Source organism: Agelaius tricolor, unplaced genomic scaffold, assembly GCF_023055355.1.
Source record: "Agelaius tricolor isolate 1412-34295 unplaced genomic scaffold, bAgeTri1.0.p SCAF_34, whole genome shotgun sequence".
NCBI classification, from domain to species: domain Eukaryota; kingdom Metazoa; phylum Chordata; class Aves; order Passeriformes; family Icteridae; genus Agelaius; species Agelaius tricolor.
Genome location: NW_027269294.1, coordinates 2,099,366 through 2,114,515, shown reverse-complemented (window position 1 = coordinate 2,114,515; position 15,150 = coordinate 2,099,366). Strand labels below are relative to the sequence as shown.

Here is a 15,150-nt window from a genome sequence, read left to right as displayed (position 1 = left end):
TTTCTGGAAAGAAAACGAGCAATACTGGATTGATCTAAAGACTCCCAGTCACAGGTGCTAAATTACACCTGAGTTTAAAGGAAAATACATTAAATCTACAGGAGCACCCAATGAATTCATAATGAGCTGGTGCTGTCACCATAGTAAACAAATGGAAGAGCTTCCAGAGGTGACCACAGCTTTTTTTTTTTTTTTTTCAGGTTCTATAGGCACAATAAATGCTGCTGTGATTTTAATTCAAGTCCTACTTAAGCTTTGTTTAAATGATCATCACAGAGCTTAAAAAACTTCAAGTGTAAGATTTTATCAAGGTCTTAGTTTCCTGGAGTACAACACATAACTCATGGGTATGAGTGTTTACATGTTAGAACTGTCCCACTCTCAAATCAGAGTGTCATTTAACCAGGGACAGTATTTTTAAAGGAAAGGTAAGCAATGAAGAAAAATTGAGCCAATATGATTTTGTACCTGACCTGCTTTTCAATGAAGTCAGAATACATGTTCTGTTCCATCCTGTTCCTTCCATTTACCTTAAGATAAGCGAAATTATGCACTTCCTCTGTAAGCAAGCTTATCCCAATCAGAGGAGCTGCTTTTAGCTGCACTGAATAAGCAGAGAAAACACAACACATCACATCCTATCTGGCCTGTGTTGCCACAGATTGACATGTTTGTCTGCTCCAGCCTGAATCCACCAGATTACTTTAAAGCAGCTTAAACTTGCCTGTGCTGACCCCTGGAAGGCCAGGCCCTGCAGGGCTAATTCCTGATCCCAATTTCCAGACAGGCTGAAACAGCACAGGCGTTTTCAATGGTCTGAACAGCAGCACAAAAGAAAAGCAAATAAATGTCCACTGAGAAGTGACCTTGCTAAATTACAGCAGGTACCTTGAGCATCTGCTGCAGGCACTGCTGTGCCTCTCACTTCCCATGTGCCATAGCAGCTCACATGAGCTCTGGAGTATTGATCTAGCAAGGATCAGTGCAAGGGCACTTCAATGAGAAAATTAATAATTCTTTATCCTGATTATGATCATTAATTCTGTTATGTCAGCAGCCTTTGGCACAGCCAGTGACAGCAGCAGATTTCAGAGGGGAAAAATCTAATTCAAGAGCCAAGAACCTTAAAGAGGGGTTTTGTGTGGCTAAGGAATATTAAGAAATGACATACAAGCAGCCATAATTTTACATACATGGGTAAGCACATGTATTTTCCTCAGTTCTGTATAGGACTTGCTACTGATGTAAAAGTGTTTTGTATTTGAAACACCAGCCAAGATTTAAAACCTGGCATTTACCTTGCTGGAATTGACCAGTCACAGATGGACTCAATGTGGAAGTTTTTGGACCACAAGAAGCTGAGCAGAAATTGGCAGAAATTTGCCAATTTCACAAATAATCAGTGTTGAACTGGCAGGTGTCCCACTTCCATCACTGTAAGTTTGGTTATGACAAAGACTAATCAAGACATCTCTCAGGTCCATCATTTAAGATAGGCCTTTGCACAAGATGTTGGATGTTTCAATGTTTGAAGGGGATTTGGCTTTGAGACAGTGCATTGACTTATTTCCTCTCCAGTTCTGAAGGCATGCACTCACCAGCTGTGCCCCTCTCTCCTACAGCGGTTCTCCCTCAGCTGCCATAACCAATTGTACTGTCTGGCAGTTTGCTTTGGCCCTGCATGGGCCCCAGCTCTTGTCTTTCATGCATGTGGTAGGAGATGCATTTAGGAAGCAAGTATCAAGACCAGGTTTTCCAATCCTGTTTTGCTACAAAGGGTTCATATGGCAATCTTAACATCATTAAAAATGAGTCTTAACAGGGTATGCTCTGCTAAAACATGACCTTTAGCTCTTAAGAAAGAGTAGAGAAACACCACAAAAGGAGGTAATGGTCTAATCAGTTCAGGTATTTGACAGATAACAAGAAGGGCTCTCTTGAATTAAGGCATGGCATTTAGAAAGCTGGAGCAACACTTCAGGTTGGCTGCCCTTGTATCATGATCTGTCTGCTGTAAAACATTCCCTTGCAGAGGGAAAATAAATGCCATCACTTAGATCTGTAGATGGGCAATTAACATGTTCACTTTCAAATCAGAACACTGCAAACACCTCTGCAGGTGTTGCTGTCTCAGCTCAGAGTGCCCAATCGTTTGCCTTGTACTGCCAGGCTTGCACAGAACAGTGTTGGGACCCAGCATTTTGAACCCCCCATGTTTTCTCACCTTCTCAAATCACATAGAGCATTGTTTCCTATCTAATTTATTTTTTATCATATGCAAGGTAAAGAGTTGAAGGCTAGATACAGAAGAAACCAGTCTTTTCATCTAATGGCAAACTGCCTTACAGATTTTTGTGGCAGAGAGAGGATACCAACATTTTACTTCCATAAAAGTTTTGATTATTTGAGGTGCTCTTATGCTGACTATATATAGCCCTACCAATTAATATCTAATAATAAAAATACTGAAAAAGTGATGTGCAAATATACAAAGAACTGCATTGATCTGCCTTACTGACATAAACAAGGAAGTAATTTCAGTGTCAATTTAGACTTTGTACACAACCTGCTTTCCACCTATTCAAGGGAGATCAATAATTATGACAGTTCATTAGATAATGCAGTTGACTTTTATTGTGCAGACCAAAAAAAATGCAACCCACCACTGCATAATGAATGAAATCAGTTAACAAAATTACTGTAAAAAATAACTTAGTTTCTGATGGGCAAATGGAAGCAACAGCTACAGCTTTCCCACATTCCCGTGTTGATAGGAGGAAATGGTATTGAACCATTACACTCAGTAACTCAAGGACAAAACCATTCTGTTGTTTGGGGGAATAAAAATATCTTGATTTTTCTCCCCCAATCCCAAACCTAACACCTGTTCATCCACAGGAAAAATGTCCTTTGGAGTTACTGCTGAAGTCCCACATTGTTTGCTCTCTGACTCTGATACATAAGTACCTGATAGAGCTATCCTACTAGCATGTACACAACTCAGTGAAGCATTGCTTGGCTCCTTCCAAAGCCAGCATACTAAGCTTAATCTTCTGATTCCTCATAATGTGCATACCCACTAGCATAGGTCCTTCCTAAATTCAAATTGCTGAATACATCCGTGGCCTCAGAATCTGAATCCTTCCCTCGCTCATCATTGTCATCTTCATCATCATCTTCTGCTTCATACTCATCATACTCATCCTCACGGTCACCTGCCTCCCCAGTCTTGCTGGAGGAAAGGTTTTTCCAGTAGGCATCATAACCAGAAGCTCCATCTGCATCTTCTCCTCCAGTCTGTCGGCCAAATTTCAATGAACGTGCTGCAGGCAAAGAAAAATCATCATGTTCCCACTAATCTAACATTTCATTTCTATCTTTTTTTCACTACTTGAAGAGTAGTTTAAATGGCAATGAGTTTTCATTTATCCACAATTAAAATCTCAAACTAGACAAAAGCTTTCATTTTCTTGGAATGAATTAATTGTTAGGAATAAGACTGCTCAATTCCAGAGCTCGGAAACACAAAGTTTTTCTCAAAACAAACGAAGCAAAACTGTGCAAAACAACTGAACGTAACCAGACGTTACTCAATGCTCCTAGGTAGAAATTAATCACTAATGGCACTTGTATGGCTTGTTAGCTAGAGAAACTGGCTTACTTGACATGCTCAGATCCTTTGTCTGCTGAGTTTCATGGCCACATTTAGGGCAAGGAGGCTTTTTCCCTTTTTCCTGCTTGAAGACCTTACTTCGCACGTGATCGTCACAAAAACAAGCCTGTGTGTTGAAGGGAGAGTACAAAGGCCAAATGTTTTAATCACAGGAGCACATTCTTCAACAACAAGCAAACAAAAATGTGTCTAACAGGATCAGGGTTTTCTGGCTGGGATTAAAATTTAATGAGGTCTCTCTTGCAGTGGAGATGGGGTCTGTGCACAGAGGAACCACTCTGTGTTCAGTGTGGTTCCAGGGTTTCTGGGGAAGAGGCTGAATAAAAGTGCCAATAAACATGCAGAGATAGGACATAATCCAGGGCTGGATTGCAGTGCTGCCCACAAGGAGCCTGGCAAACTTGGGTCTGTGTTGACAAGCTTAAATAAACATAATGGGATGTATGCCAGAACAAAACTATGCAGGAGCCTGAAGGAAAGAATTAGAGATGGGAAGTTCACAGGCTGAGCACCAGGGTGCAGTGAAAATACCTGGAAAAAGGAACTATTTGGAACAGGCCACCGTTGCCATGGGAGAGTGCAGGGAAAACATATGGAAGGTAAGAAGAGTAAGAGCAGGCAATGAACCAGCACCTGGAGAAATCTGGACAATGCTGATGATGCAGCAGGTGGAACTTTTTATACAAAATTACTTCTGAGTGTGTAAAAATGTAAGCTTGATGTCAACAAATCAGCCTGTTCATATGGAAAACTGGATTAGCTGTGGAGATTATTCCTTTGGATGCAGCGATTTCTAGTCAGATAATCACTTGACTGTTTAAAAGAACAACTTTCCTAATTGTTGCAGTTCCACACTGGATCAAAGCATTTTCCAAAGCCTTGGATTCTGTTCACAACCAAGGATTTATTTGGTTGTCTTGGTTGTTTTTTAAAGCCCCAACACGTTGCAGGCCCAACTTAAACAAAGAGAGCTGGACGAAGATCACCTCACTCTGTCTTGTGGCTAACAGGCAAGCACGGGTATAAGACCTTTTGTCCCCCAAAGATTTGACCCCAGGCTACAGGAACTAATAAAAAAGTATGAATTTCCTTTAAATCATGGAGAGGAAGATGTGGCAAGGCCTGATACCAGCCTTGGAGGCCATGGAGAAATAAGCCTAAAATCAGCTCCTCACAACTGTCTTTACTCTTTACCTTGCAACGCAGGCAGGAATGCTGCCCCAGCCTGTTACAGGAGACACCTGTTGGAGAAAAGCAGCATGACAAATTCAGTACAAGGAAACTGCAGGCCTGCCATGTTTTTAAAAGCTTGTAAAAGTATGCAATACCATAATTGAGGCATTTATTTTAAATTCCCTGACACAACTGTACTCTGGCAATGTGAATCAGTCATTTTACCCCACAGTACCATTTTACTAGATTTTCTTAACTCTAAACCTCACTTTGACACAAAAAATGAAATTTAAGAAGGGAGAAGCGTTTAACTATTTCTTGAGCTTCTAAACTTTTAAAACCTGAGGTTTCAGAACCAATTTAGTATTAAGGTCCCATCTTACTTTTCCTTTTCTCACAGCATTCAGATGAAGGAGTGCTAGAGATGTAAGAACACTTTAAGCTTGCCAACTTCCAAACCTAGGAAAGTTGTTACATTCTGTATTTTCTGTCACATCCTCTGGAAATGTACTTGACTGCACAAAACTTTCTAAGAGAATCTGTCTGTGTTAAAGAACTGGAGCTGGCACACAAGCTGTCAGGAGCAGAATCAGTCACCAAAATTTAACTTGTCTTGAACTTCAAATTGTTTTTATTATTCCACTAGAGGCAGTACAGTAAAGGCAAACACTCAGGAATTGGCAGCAACACGAAGTTTGGTGAATAGTTACTCCTCGAGAAGCAGTAACACGTACATTGCAGTTTCTGTGCAGGTACTCATTCCTTTCCTTCTTGTCTAACCCCTATGACAGCAGTTTTTCAATCTGAAGTAATAAATGAGTTCTCCACATGAGCAGGACAGACGTGGGATTTAGAGCTATGGCATGTTTAAAGATGGAACTGGAAATGCTGATGCTGAATATATATTCATTGTTTTTTGAGTACCTGCACTTCAAAAACCTCTCTCAAATAGTGATGGAAAGTAACAGCACCATTTTCACAGCTAAAATGGATTTATACTACAATTGCATGACCACATTTGAAGTTCATGTCTTCTGTAAAAATACAAGTTTTATAATCTTGCTACCTCATTGACAAAAATCTTGTCTCTACGAAGTCTGCTCTGTGCCACAAACCACAGTGAAAACCCTCAAAAAAAATTCTCTCTCTATTTAGGGTGTGATACCACATCTGTGAATTGAGAGCTTCCAACAATCACTGAAGAAAGATTCTTATGGAACAGCTGTTGCTGCCTCAATATTGCTATGCAGGAAGAAAATGTATTCTGGCAGAATACATCTAGGGAATTCTGGCAGAATACATCAAGAGATGTCTAAAGACACTGATTAAAATAGTGAAATCACAAATATTCTGGACCAGGAGAAATCAATTAGGACAAGAGATTAGTCAGTTCAAAGGAAAACAGCATTATGATAAAGAGCACCTGCAATTTCTACAATAAGATTTGAAAATGTTGCAATAGTCAAGATACATGCATACAAGTTTTGGGAAGGACAAACAAATGCTTGTCTTGCCATAAATCAAATCCTATTTAATGGTGGGTAGGCAAGAAATGCTGCTAGAAAAATTTAGTTATTTCAAAAATGCATAGTCTTGGCTTGTTTTGTTTTATTGTTGTTCTTTTTTTTTAACTTCCCTTGAAGATACCCTGTTTCAGCCAGAGATGAGTAATGGGTGAGCAATGTCAGGTATGGCCATCATGTCCTCTAACAAACAGCAGTTTTGTCCATACAATTAATCAAATTTCAAAAGGACATAAAGTGTTCAGCTACCTGTTCTTTACTCAGAAAGAGTGAACAAGTATCAGCATTTGATACACTACTGACATGTGTCCACAGCCCACTGGTAAGTGAGGAAATGAACACTGAAATCATGCTCTGGGACTATTTTTGTCACTTCCTTCCGTGCTCACCCTGTCTCACTGAGTCAGATGATGACTGCTGAGTCACAGCCTTCCTCAGGACTTGAGCAACTGCTAACCTTTCACAGCAAGCTGGGAAGGTTTAGCCAGGCTAAGATAGGTGGTGGCATTGTTTAGGGCAGCTGTCTTCCAGGAGGAACAGGTATCTAGAACTAGTTCATCACTGGGTCAGAAAAGTGGAAGACAGCTCCTTCTGCCTGCAGAGCTTGGTGCAGTGAAAAAGCAGCATCAGCACTTCCAGTTGTTTGGCTGCAGTCCTTCTACTGCCAACACTCCAGCTTTGGAGAATGCTGGCTCCTGCAAGGGCAGCTTCCCATGGGAGGCCTGTAAGAGCCTGGCAGGAAAACAACAGCCAGGTATGCTCTGGCATGGAGGAAAGGCCATGAAAGAGAAAAAAGTTCTAGTCTGGATAACTGGATACCAAAAGCCAGTAGATAGAAAACAGGCCCTTCCCTCCAGGGGTGGCAAAATCTACTTGGGAAAGGTGATGAAGAGTATTCTGGAGCACAGAGCAAACAAGTAGAGTCCTCTTTGCTGTGGTGAAAGGGATTATGAATAACTAACTTACATTTAAATGTCTCTGCTTCCAGAACTTGGCAGCTGGCTTGATGTTCAAACTGATCATCTTCACAGAGGAAATCATGGCAAAAAGAGCAGGCGAATATTCTGCCTCCTGAAAGATTTATCAAGGCAAAATAATCAACAAGGGACAGAGGCATCAAGTCCTGCTCTGCAAACAATTTCAGTGGTAGTTTTGACTGAAGACCAGTTCTCCCTTCTGTGACAAATGCTTCAAGGTCCTAAATTAGACACTGCTATCCATTTTTACACTGAAAAATACCTCCTATCCTACAATATAAGACAGTGTAACTATAAAGCAAGTATTACTTGTGGTACTTTTCTTCATTTTAATTTGACTGTAGCATTAACTATTTTTTAAAATCAGATCACACTCCCATCCAGTCTTCCTTGCTCAGCTCTGATACACACTTGAAATAAACACTTTGAAAGATTCAACAAAAGGAGATCAGTATGGTTTCCTAAGCAACTGGGAATCCAAACACCTGTGCTAGTGCAGAAGAATGGAGTAAGAATGGCAGAAAACTTTGTTGGCAATTTGATGCAGTGCTTAATTATGTGAATAAGTAAGCTGATAAAACCATTATAATTTAGATTACATAATCATCCCTGAAGTGAGCACTGTATGTTCTTGAGCGGGTAATTTACTTTCCCCACTGTAAAATTACTACTTTTAAAACGGGGAGAATCCTTGCTTTGAACAAACATACTGCAAGGACTAATTTAATGAAGACTAAAAAGGCTATGTAAAGAATATAGGTGCACTCACTTAAGCAATGCAAGGGAAGAAGTGTAATTTATATGTTCTTATTTTTAAATGTGAGCAACCTACCATGGTCCCAGACACTTCTTTCACACTCAACGCATTCTGCATCTGCCAGAGGGCACATACACGCGTGGGTGCTGAGACACTTCCTGCCGTGACACACCCAGGCTTCACAGAAATCACAGATTGCACCCTGCAATCACAGCAAGATAGCACCTCAGGACTTCTGCAACACCAACAGAGAGACTTATCCCATAATCCTCAAGGTATCCTAGTATCCATTCTCTCCACGGGCTCACTTGGGCTGAGTGAGAGTATTGAACCAAACCTGTCTTCCGAGTGTTCCAACCAAGCTGCTCCACAGTTCATGTTTGTTTGTTATTCATTTCTGCAGGATTACATATGATGCAAAATAATTTGGTTACCTATCTCAATCCTGGTTTTTACATTTCTTATCACACACTCCACACATGGAAAATTGTGTCCTCCAGTTGAAACCTGGGATCCATAAACGATAACAATGTTCTGGCAAAAATGAAATTTCAAAGACCTGAAAAATGCCTCTAGACTCTTAAAGCTGAAATCACTCACTTGCATTTTAAACTCTACTATATTAGAGCACAAGCTCTGTAGAGAGCAAAGAACAAATAAGTCATTAGAAGTAAGTTAGACTCTGTAACTTTTATTTTGATTAAATTCTAAGATCTCCGCTTCAGCTATCCTTAACTGTAGCATTTAAGAAGCCCTCTCAGCCCATAGGTAACTAATTACTGTGTGCATTACATGCACACAAAGCTAAGCTAAGAAAACAATGATGAATCCAGATTTAAGTGTTGATGTGTTCACTCCTTCATCAGTGACTGCATGGGACAAGCTCAGGAACACCAGCAGGTAAAGGCTGGCTGTGTTACTGAGAACAGCTGATGGCCACCTGCAGGCAGCAACAGGACAGAGGTTTAGATCATTTAATCCAGAGGCTGTCACAGTCACACCTTGCTTTCCAGAAACTAACTTGTCCTTCTAAGAACAAAACTTCAAAGGCCTGAAGGTATGATTATCTCTAATTAAGAGCCCAAAAGAGGGGTTTTGTTCATTAAAATTCCCCTCTAGTGGAACAGATTCCTCTCTGTGTTACTGAAAATCTCTGCAGTACTAAGACAACAGCAACAAAAGTCTGCAGGTTTCTGCAGAATAATCCTACATTTTAATGAAGGCTGGGAATTGTCTGTGGTGCATGTAAGGGTCCAGTGCTCTTCATGCATGTGCTTAGGGCCTGCCACCAACACAGATCCATTAGCATCCAGGACATGTGCTGGAGTTTGCAGGAGCTGAATCTAAAACTTAAAAATTTGGGAGTTTCAGTATAAGGGAAAAATCAGTTTGATACAGAAAAGCAAGGAAAAAACCAAATTTGGCACGGTACATGCTATCATCCCATAAATCTGTTTTATCATTTTTCCAGAAGATTTGCGCAGAATATTCTCATAGTGCAAAGAGGGTTGTAATTTTGTATACATACCACCATAGCTAGTCCAGTACTGTACACACCAGCATGTTTTATAACACAGTCAGAAGACTTCATCATGCATTTGGTTTTTCCTGTTTAAAATAAAAAGGCAAGCAACCATAAAAAAACTATGTAAAAATAAAATTAAATAAAACAAATAGAATGCATGTTTATGTAAGAACAGTACTTCAACTAAATGCCTGTGGTTAACCATAAATCTAGGTAAAAATAATGCAAACAAAGCTGTTTGCATTCTTGCTGCATTCTGCAATCCACCTTCACACCTCCATTAGGTTAAATTAATTGTTGTCTGTTTTCAGTCAAATCTCTTGCCCCCGTACTGAGATAATAAGACAATGTTTTGGTCTTGCTCTGTGTTTTGAAGCACTGGCAAAAATTTCAAATGTCAAAACAAAGACCAAAACTAAAGTCAAAGACCAGCAATGAAACCTTATGTTTAAAACCACTGCTACTTCTGACCCACCATAAAAGCAGCTGAGCTGAGCAGTGAGAGGTGCTGGGGGCATTACTGGGTGTGGAGCACTGGAACAGAGATACCTTGCTCCCATCCTCCTCTAACAAAGATGCTGCTGTTTTATAGTCCCCAATGCTTGATTAAGCATCATCAAACAGCTCTAATGGTCTTCATTTGGAAAACCATGGGTCTTAATATAGTATTATGGTTGTTGACAGTAATGTTTTTCCTCCAGATTAAGATAAATGCAACACACAGATATGAACCATAGGACAGAGAGCATGTTTTTAGTACTTCACTGCATGGTGACAGAAAAGAGACTCATGAAGGCTGACACACTGCCACTGCACATTTAACAGGAATGCTCCCAGAAATGCTCAGTGTCTGCAGGTTACAACAAAGGCACTGAAAACTGCACATCAACAGCTCTGAGAGTCAAACTCCAAAACAGCCAAATTGCTTAATTGAACATCTGCAATGATGTGTTGAAAGAGCAGAACATTCACCTCAGTATTAAATGAGTATCAACATCTCCTGCAAGCAAGCACCTGTTTAAAAACAAAGGGTGTTTTAGCCTGATTCAGAGCAGTTCTGTCACTAGGAGTCCTTCTCTTCTAATTTCAAAGCATCAGCCCTCAAGCCCACATAAATAACAAGAGCTGCATATGACATTACAACCCCATGCAAGGTGAATAATATATTGATGCTTTAATTGATATTGATCAGAAATTATATAATCCCTAAAAAAAGCAGTATTTATTGGTGCCTTGCTAGCAGTCAGAGCTTTTTTAGTTTTGCTGCTGTTATGAAACAATGCTCCACATGGTCAATCTATGGAAACAGTCAGATTTCTCAAACCTAAAAGGAAGTGAGACAATTGTTTCCAAAGAAGACAAGCCATGATCCAGGCTTGCAAACCTCTGAGGGTTAGAGGCATATATACTGATCAAAGAAGATCAATTCCCAAGGTGGATATTCACAGCAGATTAAAAAGAGCCTGCTCCACATCACAGAGGTACTTTAAGATAAAGCTACTGTAACACAGATACTGAGAGTTTAACATCACAAACAGGACTGAGGACAGCTTGTTTTCATTCATTACTTCTACTCACCACATTGTGCACAAATGGGCAATTTCTGAACAGAATTACAGAAGTAACAAAAAGCTCTATTCTTCTGTCGTCTAGGCACATGGAGGTGAAAAAACAAAAATAAAGTATTAAGCTTTAAAAGAAAGCATTAAGAATACCTCTAAAATGTCTGAAACAAATACTAAACTATTGGCTTTAGAAGGGTAAAAATTCTTACCTTTGGCACTTATCACATTCCTAAAAAGAAAAAATAAAGCACTGGTTAATTACTTTCATTCTAGGAAAAATATATAAAATTTACAGATCTCCACAGGGAGTTACAATTAGGATCCAAACCTTTTAATCAATATTCTGTCTGGTGCAAACGTAACCTTAAATAGGAAGGATAGCAGGAAGAATGACATTCTAGTGGCATTAAATGCATTCAAGGCGTTATCACTGGGTTTACATAACCAAAAATGAGGTATTTTAGTACAGAATACTTGAGGTCAATTTACCATTGAAGCATTACAAGGATGTTTGGCCAAGTCTATGTTGGCTCGTGAAGCCCTTATCTGCTTCTCACGTTCCCGACGGTTCTCAGCTTTCTTACGAGCACCGGTCTTTTTTTTAGGCATGTTTTACTCTCTGTGGGGGGAAAAAAACCAGGTATGGACTGAATGCATATAAAACTTTGTAAGTAAATACATGGACACACATGACACACCCAGCACTAAACCTGGATTTTACAGTTCCTGCATTAAATGTGCTTCATCTCCGTTCACTTCCTTGGCTGAAAGTTTCTTTTGAAATGCAGAATAAGGGGACAATCCATGAGGAAGAGCCATGTGATGAACCATAAAGCATCTTGTGATCTAGAAAACTTTGCTAGTCTGAACTTTGTGTTTAACTCTCTTTGAAGGGTTTTGCCTTAAAAAAAATGAAACCATGACTATCTGTAGGTTTACTGGTGATGGACCTCTGGTTTTGGTTTGCATTGCCTGTTTAATAAGCATCTGTAAGGACAGTTGCAGCATCAACAGGAAGTCAATTCTAGCAGCTTCAACTTGGAAGAAAAATTAGTATTTTCATTCAAAAGGTCTTATAAACCAAAGAATCCTAACTTTCCTGAATACAGAAATATATTGTCCTGGCCAGATACTAAAATTTGCTTTTGATAGCACACATAAATCAGTTTTCTTGCGCTGTTGCATTTTGCACTGTGTTTAAATTGTATTAGTGTCATATTTTGTAGTCAAAATTATATTGCTGTGCTGCCTGCTGGCAACTGTCATTATTCTAGAGCGTGACATTTCTGACACTGGGAGTCCAATATCAGACTAATTTTCACACCACTCAAATGCTGATTTAATGACAGAATCTAATGGGTAGTATTTATACCTTGACTTCTTCACATTCCCTCATAATGGAAAGCACCAAAATGACAAACTGTTTTCATGAAAAGCACTGCCCCAGCGCCTCCCGAGGACACAGGCTATGAGAAATTTTAGATGGCAGTTTTCAGAAAGTTGCACTGAACTAAGTAACAACAGAACTGCAATGTCAGGTCCCTTTAGCAAAGCTGTTGAGTGAATCAATTTCAAACACCATGCAATAATAACAACATCCTGTAGATCAATATTCTTATCACTCTTTCCCTCTGAGCTTTCATTTAGGTTGTTTATTGTCTTTGTCCTGGGATCAAATTTTTTAAGAAATTTACCGTATTTGTAATTTTTGTACTAGACATTTAACAATGTTATGATTCCAAAAATTATGGCAGCATAAACCCTGTCTACCTTCAATTTCTTTCAAAGCAGAATATCACCTTTTGAAACCACTTATTAGTATTCAAATGCCTCTGCAGAGTGTTCTACCTTCACTTTTGGCACACTGTTACCAAATGCTCTGGCAGGAAAGATCCAGTGGATCCTGTCTGCAGTCCACATCCCTGAGGGGTGTGTGGGAGAGAAAAGTGCATCTGAAGGACCTAAAATAAGAGGTGGTAGGTCCATGCCTGGTTCCCCCCTCAGCCCCAGAGGGTACAACTGTGCTGCCCTACAGAGCACTGGAGCTCCTGCATGGGGAGCATTCTACACAAAGGCTGTTTCACCATTTGAAGCTTCCTCCTCAGAAGTGAAATGCTGTGCCTGGGTCACAGCAGCAGCCGTGGGAGTGAGCATGGCTCTCCAGCTCAATGGCTGATGCTGTGGCACAAGGAGCAGAGCTCAGATATCGGGAGGCTATGCAGGAATGAGGTGAGTAGCTCAAAGGAAAACCCCTAAAATGTGTTATGTGAGTATTGGGTTGCCAGCACTGTGTTCCTCTCTGTAAATTTTCACCTCCTGTTTCTCTCCTGCTGCATTATTTGCTAAGGCAACCAGGGGCAAAGACTACGGATTTCCCACCACACCTCCAAAGAATGGTGGTCGTGCTGAGAAGTGCACAATTCCACTCTATACGTATTCAAAATGTGTTTCACCACTCATACAAAATTACAATTTAAAATAAAAATTTAAGAAACTGTATTAACAGCAGTTCATACTTAAAAGGATCATTAACTGAACGCCCTAAAAATGCAAAAATCATTTTCCAGGTACTGTGATGCCCATGACTTATTCCACCTTTTAAAAGCAAGGTGACTAAACACTGTGGGCCCGCACACCCGGGGGCTGCTGTGCTGTCAGCGCCCAGGTGGGCGGGGCTTTCCTCAGGTGCCCCTCTGCCCGCCTGCCTGCTCAGGACCGGCCCCTGGTCCCGCCGGGAGCCGGCCCAGATCCGCTCCGGGGCTGTGGGTGAAGCGCCGACAGCAGGGCTGCTCCTGCCGTGTGCACGCACACTGCCGGTGCTCAGCTTTTAGCGCTTTCCCTCCTCTTCGCTACTCGGCTGCCCCGAACCTGCCCCGAATCACGCTGCCAACCTCGATCGCCGCGCTCCGCGTTCCCCGGCACTCGACTATGGGGGAGCCGGACCCCGCTTTGCTTGCTCGGGCACGGAAGCCGTAAGGGCCCGGAACCGAGACCCTCAGCGCCTCTAGCCCGGCCCCTTTGAGGCACCATCGCCCTTCAGCGCGCCGGGCCCGGGCCTGCCCCCTCCGTTCCCATTCCCATTCCTGTTCCTATTCCCATTCCCATTGCCGCCTCCGCCCCGCTCCAACCTGGCTCAGGCGGCCGCGCGGAAGCCGGAAGCGGCGGTGCGCCGCGGTGCGCTGCCCGCCCGGCCCGCGCCGCCCGGCGGGAACGTTCTGAGCACCATTCCGCCCCTTTCCCCTCACGGAACGCGGCGCGGCCGCCAGGGAAGCGCTTTTCCATGTGCTGGCCTGGATGCTGCTGCTCAGGGTATGGCCCAGCCTCAAATCTTGTTTGTTTCGAGGCAATTGCACCTCTGCTCTCACTCGTCAAGAGACCGGATTTTGGGCATGGCAATATACAACGATTAGTTGTGGTTGTAAGGGGCATCTGAAAAGTTATCTCTGAAATCTTTCATCTGTGGCTTGAGCTGTTTTTAAAATGAAGTATTGATTAATCTGAATGGTAGGAATACACTGTACTGAGAAAGGAAAATTACACCCGTGCTATAAAAAAACTCTGCACAAAGCTCTGTCTCCACTGAAGGTACACAAGTCACTGTCATTGTTGGATATTGCCTTGAAAACCCTTTGTGAAAATCATCAGAAAGTGTATTGCATAGATATTTAATGGAAGATGAGTGCATAGATGGTATTCCAGTGTATTTCATGGTCTTTCACCAAGAAAGGGTTTGATATATAGTTCATAGAAATAAGATCTAGGGCATTGCTTCGTGTGCTTTGATCATCGATTCACTTGAGTGAGGTGGTTGTGTTGCTTCACATTGTACTTGGTCATGTAGTTCTTCCTGAAAATTGGCTTCTGGTTATGGAATGTGATTTTCACTTAATAAGAGACACAGGTTTTCATGGGCCGTCATTGCTTTTCCAGGAAGACACTCCCAACTTTTGTGAGGCT

At 41.4% G+C, this 15,150-nt stretch overlaps 1 protein-coding gene across 3 annotated transcripts; it reads right to left on the bottom strand.

Annotated features, from left to right (window-relative positions):
• Positions 1–2,611: 2,611 nt before the first annotated feature.
• Positions 2,612–14,483, bottom strand: ZNF330 (zinc finger protein 330). Of its 3 annotated transcripts, none has more exons than XM_071452366.1 (10): positions 14,322–14,483; positions 11,683–11,812; positions 11,403–11,422; positions 11,207–11,277; positions 9,632–9,711; positions 8,179–8,305; positions 7,336–7,440; positions 4,868–4,914; positions 3,662–3,779; positions 2,612–3,323 (listed from the first exon to the last, which is right to left on the bottom strand). In XM_071452366.1, exons 2-10 carry the CDS (start codon positions 11,800–11,802, stop codon positions 3,046–3,048), a joined length of 966 nt encoding a protein of 321 aa, XP_071308467.1. In that variant the 5' UTR covers positions 11,803–11,812; positions 14,322–14,483; the 3' UTR covers positions 2,612–3,045. The 3 variants fall into 3 exon arrangements, with proteins under 3 accessions (XP_071308467.1, XP_071308466.1, XP_071308468.1); XM_071452365.1 differs by lacking the exon at positions 14,322–14,483 and adding an exon at positions 14,085–14,306; XM_071452367.1 differs by lacking the exon at positions 14,322–14,483 and adding an exon at positions 13,789–14,054.
• Between the last annotated feature and the right edge of the window lie 667 nt (positions 14,484–15,150).

Coding starts and splice junctions, on each gene's coding strand:
- ZNF330 (XM_071452366.1), bottom strand. CDS start 11,802: ATGCCTAAAAAAAAGACCGGTGCTCGTAAGAAAGCTGAGAACCGTCGG. Junction 11,278..11,402: donor GAATGTGATAAGTGCCAAAG/GTAAGAATTTTT, acceptor CCATGTGCCTAG/ACGACAGAAGAATAGAGCTT. Junction 3,780..4,867: donor ATTCCTGCCTGCGTTGCAAG/GTAAAGAGTAAA, acceptor TTCAACACACAG/GCTTGTTTTTGTGACGATCA.